The 4,063-nt window shown below is 62.9% G+C and overlaps 1 protein-coding gene across 3 annotated transcripts in view; it reads right to left on the bottom strand.

The window, feature by feature from the left end:
- The window catches only part of LOC113216145 (orexin/Hypocretin receptor type 1-like), a 139,250-nt gene that overhangs the window by 21,692 nt on the left and 113,495 nt on the right, over positions 1–4,063 (bottom strand). For all 3 annotated transcript variants that reach the window (XM_052266033.1, XM_052266035.1, XM_052266034.1), the window contains exon 3: positions 194–336. In XM_052266033.1, the coding sequence (XP_052121993.1) occupies positions 194–336 (143 nt within the window). The remainder of the gene's footprint in view (positions 1–193; positions 337–4,063) is intronic.

The following is a 4,063-nucleotide window of genomic DNA, read 5'->3' as shown; positions in this document are numbered from 1 at the left end:
GGAGCGAGTGAGAGGGAGAGAGGATAAAGTGACGCGAAGAGAAAGTGGGTAGCAGCATGAGTGAGGAGTTCGGCGAAGGGGACGTATGAGGAGCGGGGTGACTGTTTGCATACGGGTTCCTCCGTCGTGTGGTCGGAGCCGCCTGCCGAATCGAGCGGAGCAGGCTGGTCGGGCGTTCCTGGAAGGGACTTACCCTGAAAATAGGTGGTGAGCATGCACATGACCTCGCCGTAGATCCACAGCTTGGACACGTTGGTGCCCACGGCCATGGGCATGCATATGAGCGTCACCAGCAGGTCCGCGAACGAGAGGTTCACCAGGAAGTAGTTGGTAACGCTGCAAAGAAGAGAGAGATGATTTTTAAAACACTTTTCATGTTTCATGTTGCGTGGACAATGGGCAATATGGATTATTCAATTTGAGCAGCCCGAACGGATTGCATAGCCTCAAATGATATCTTTGTGCCTGATCTTAAATATGTCAATGCATGGTGGCAAAAAAACTCCGTGGTTTACGATTTACGTTCGTAACTGAACGAATTTGTTCTTTGTAAAACTCCTACAAAACACGGTGTTCACGAAACCCAACTCCAGCAAGTATGCCGTGCACTGTATAGGTTTCTTACGATCTTACCTCATGGCCCACGTCGATAGCCACGCAAACAAGCTCCACGTAAAGTAAGAGTGAGTTTCGTCATTACAATAACGAGAGAGCAGCGAGGGCGCGCGACTTTTCCTCGTTGCGCCCCGACTGGAGCGGAAGTGACGAGGAGAGGAAGAATTGAAAATTCCTGACGATGCGAAGAGCGATGGGGGGAACAGGGGAGGATGGAGGAGGTGGGCGACCAGGTGGCGGAAAGATCAGGAGGACCCATACACCCCTGTGCCCTCGGCGTCTTCCATAACCTTGGCGCGCTCACCGGGGCAGCAAGCGCGCCGGATAAAGGCATGAGCCATGAGCCATGAGCCCCGCAGACCACCAGGCGCGCACGGGGGCGCGCGCGGCAGCCAGGCGGGCGGCATTCCGGATTCAACGCACACGCACGACGGGAATGAAAACCGTGGAAACCTCCACGGCCTGCGAGCCCAGCCCGCCCCGCCGCGGCACAGGCCAGGCCAGGCCAGGCCAGGGCCAGGCGGCGGAGCGCCCGCGGACCGAAGGGTAGGCCGGCCGCCGCACACCCACGCGCCTCGGCCGGAGCGGTTGCAGGCCTCCCGGGCGGCGGCAGCCGCTGCTGCCTCTTTGCCCCTTCTGCCGCTTGCTTGCCCCTTCCGCTTGCTACTATTGCTGCTGCTGCTGCCGGACCCGGTGTTAGCGTGGGTGAGCCTATCCCCCTCACAGTTACCACGCCACGCATGTCCCTGTCCCCTTATTTGCCATCGAATGACCCCCCGCATCCGACTGCTGCCCCCGCACTCCCTCCCACACGAGTACCCATCACCAATCGCACGCGCCCCCGAGGGAGGGGGCCGAGGCGGGTCTCAAACGTCTCAACCCCTCCCCCCTTTTCCGAAAAAACACGCGCATCGGATCGAGAGAGGAGAATGAGGCGAGGAAGAGAGGTTAGGGAGGAGGGGTGGAGGGGTGGAGATACAGAGAGAGCGTAGGCTGATGCTGATGGCGGGGGCGCACTCGCTCTTAGGCTCTCGGGGAAGGGGAGGGAGGAGGAGTGGGGTCGGCTGCGCGTGCCATTCAAAGCAAATCACTTGGAGAGGTCCTGACAGGATGCCGCTAAAAAGGACATCGAGCGGCGGCAGCTCGGCAGCTGCCTTCGGCAATAACACACGACACTCTACTACGCCGCTGCTCTCCATTCGGACCGCCAACTCCCCCCCCCCTCTTTGAACGCTTTGCTCTTTCTCTTCTCCTCTCTCTCTCCCTCTCTCTCTTCATTTTTCTCGGTCTCGCGCGTCACCACCGAGCGCCCCACGCGACAGGCATTTCTCTTCGTCTTTACCCGTGATCCTTCCAAAATCCTGTGGGGCTGGTGGTGCGGCGACGGCCGCTTAGCAAGGACGGGCCGGGGGCAGGGCGGGGGCAGGGCGGGAGCAAGGGCGGGGGCAGTGTGGGGGCAGTGCGGGGGCAGGGCGGAGGCAGGCAGTAGCATCACGTCGGCGCAAACACTGCGTCATCAGTGGTTTATTTGTTCTGGCACGGGGCGGTGCATGAGGGATCGCATGTGTTTGTTTCCTGCCCAAAGGGCTTTCGCCGCCGCCGGGCTGGGGCTCGAGCACGGCTGCGTGGGCCTCCTGGAGGACCACACAGACACGCCTCAGCCGCCCCCCTGCGACGCCACGCGCGCGCCGCGCACCTCTCCAACCCATCTCCACACAATCTCGTATCACAACGATGGCCGTCCTCGCCGCGGGCGTGGCGGCGCGTGGTGGCGGCGGCGCGCTGCGGGACATATTGCACGGCCGCCTACCGCCTCCCCACTCACCCTCTCCCGGCTCCACCCACCCACCCGGTCGCTCAATTTCGCACACTCGCGCGTCTCATTCGACTCGGGCGAGAGAAAAGTGAGACGAGAACGAGAACGAGAAAGCAGCAGCAGCATCGGCTTCGGTGAGTAAAACCAGAACCAGAAGCACCGCGCTGTCATTCGAACTGCCGCAGCGCACACAGCCCGCTTCCTCCCCCACCAGAGCGTGTGTGTGTGTGTGTGGGCGACAGGGGAGGAGGGGATCGGAGAGAGACAGAAAAAGAGACGAAGACAGAGAAACAGAGACGGAGAGCAATCGCTAGAGCTCACCCGCCAGCACCGCCAGCGCCAGCTCCGCCACCTCCACCCCCGTGTCCGCCAAGTCTCGCGCCGGAGAGGTGTTGCTCGCCGTGGAGCTGGCGCCTGCCAGCCCCGCTCGCGCCAGAGCCCCGGGACAAATTAAACGCTAGAGAAGCATTGCATAATTTAGCGGTCGCGCCTCCCCCTGGCCCTCGCAGCTCCTTACAGCGAGGGGCGGAGCGGGCTTCGGCGAGTAAAGAGAGAGGCAGCCGTCGTCAGGCCGACGCCGCCAGCCCCGGGCAGGGGATTTAAAGCAAACGACCGCTCAATTCCAGCTCTTCTTCCAGCAAGCACCTGCGAGGTGCTGCCAGCGCAGCCCCACCAACCACCACCACCGCCACGGCCTCGCGGGGACAGGCGGCCCTGGCCCGCGCCCTCGTGCCCGCACCTGGCCGCCACCGCCAAGGTCATCGGCGGCGAGCATCATCAGCGGCATTAGGTGCGCTGGGATCAATCGGGTGCCCTTTCACTCCACTGCTTCTTCTGCCCCCACCCTCCCTCCCTTTCCCTCCCCTTCCTCGTCCTTTTGGGAGCGCCCCTACTGTCTACCCTCGTGCCCCCCTTCGTACCGCCACCACTACTGTCTTTCGCTGCCCGTCTTCATAATCGCCTTCCAAGCCCCCCCCCCCTCTGCCTCACCCCGTTCCGCCACGCCCCGCTGGCCTCGGGCCCCTCTCCTCCTGGTGTGAACTGCACACCGCAGTATGCCCCGTTTGCCAGAGTCCTTTGTCAAGTTCATCATCATGGCGCCCCCCCCCCCCCCTTACTCCCACCCAACCCCTTGCCCGCCCGGCACCTCTCCGTCTTACTCGCGCTGCTGCTGAGAGTCAAGGAGGGTCGCGGGGGGTTTGAACTGGGGCGGAAAGGGTTGAGGTGGAGGGGCGGAGAGTCTTGTGGCGTCAGGAGAGAGAGTGGGGGAGAGGAGGTGGCGAGTACACATGATGTAGGCAAGGAGGAAACAGCTGCAAAAGGAGCCAGGGGAGGGAGGATGCGGGTGGAAGGGGACCAAGGAGGCGGGAGGGGAAGGGGCGCGGGCGGAGGGGAGGCGGCAGCAGAGAGGGACGGCAGCAGACTTTGCAAACTTGGAGCGGAGGTGAGAGGATGGAGGGGTCGAGTGGCCTGATTAGCTCGAATCCTTTATGCATAGCGACAGGTGTATAGTGGGCGGGCATAGGCGCGCCCGCGGGCCGCGCACGGCTGGCGTGGAGGCAATCGTAGGCGCGACGCCCGTGGGCGACGGAGAGAAAAAGGGGCGGAGGCCCTCCTGGGCCGCTCCCCTTG

This window comes from Frankliniella occidentalis, unplaced genomic scaffold (assembly GCF_000697945.3).
Source record: "Frankliniella occidentalis isolate FOCC.00 unplaced genomic scaffold, Focc_3.1 Scaffold35, whole genome shotgun sequence".
Taxonomy (NCBI): domain Eukaryota; kingdom Metazoa; phylum Arthropoda; class Insecta; order Thysanoptera; family Thripidae; genus Frankliniella; species Frankliniella occidentalis.
This window is presented reverse-complemented; position numbering and strand designations above follow the sequence as displayed.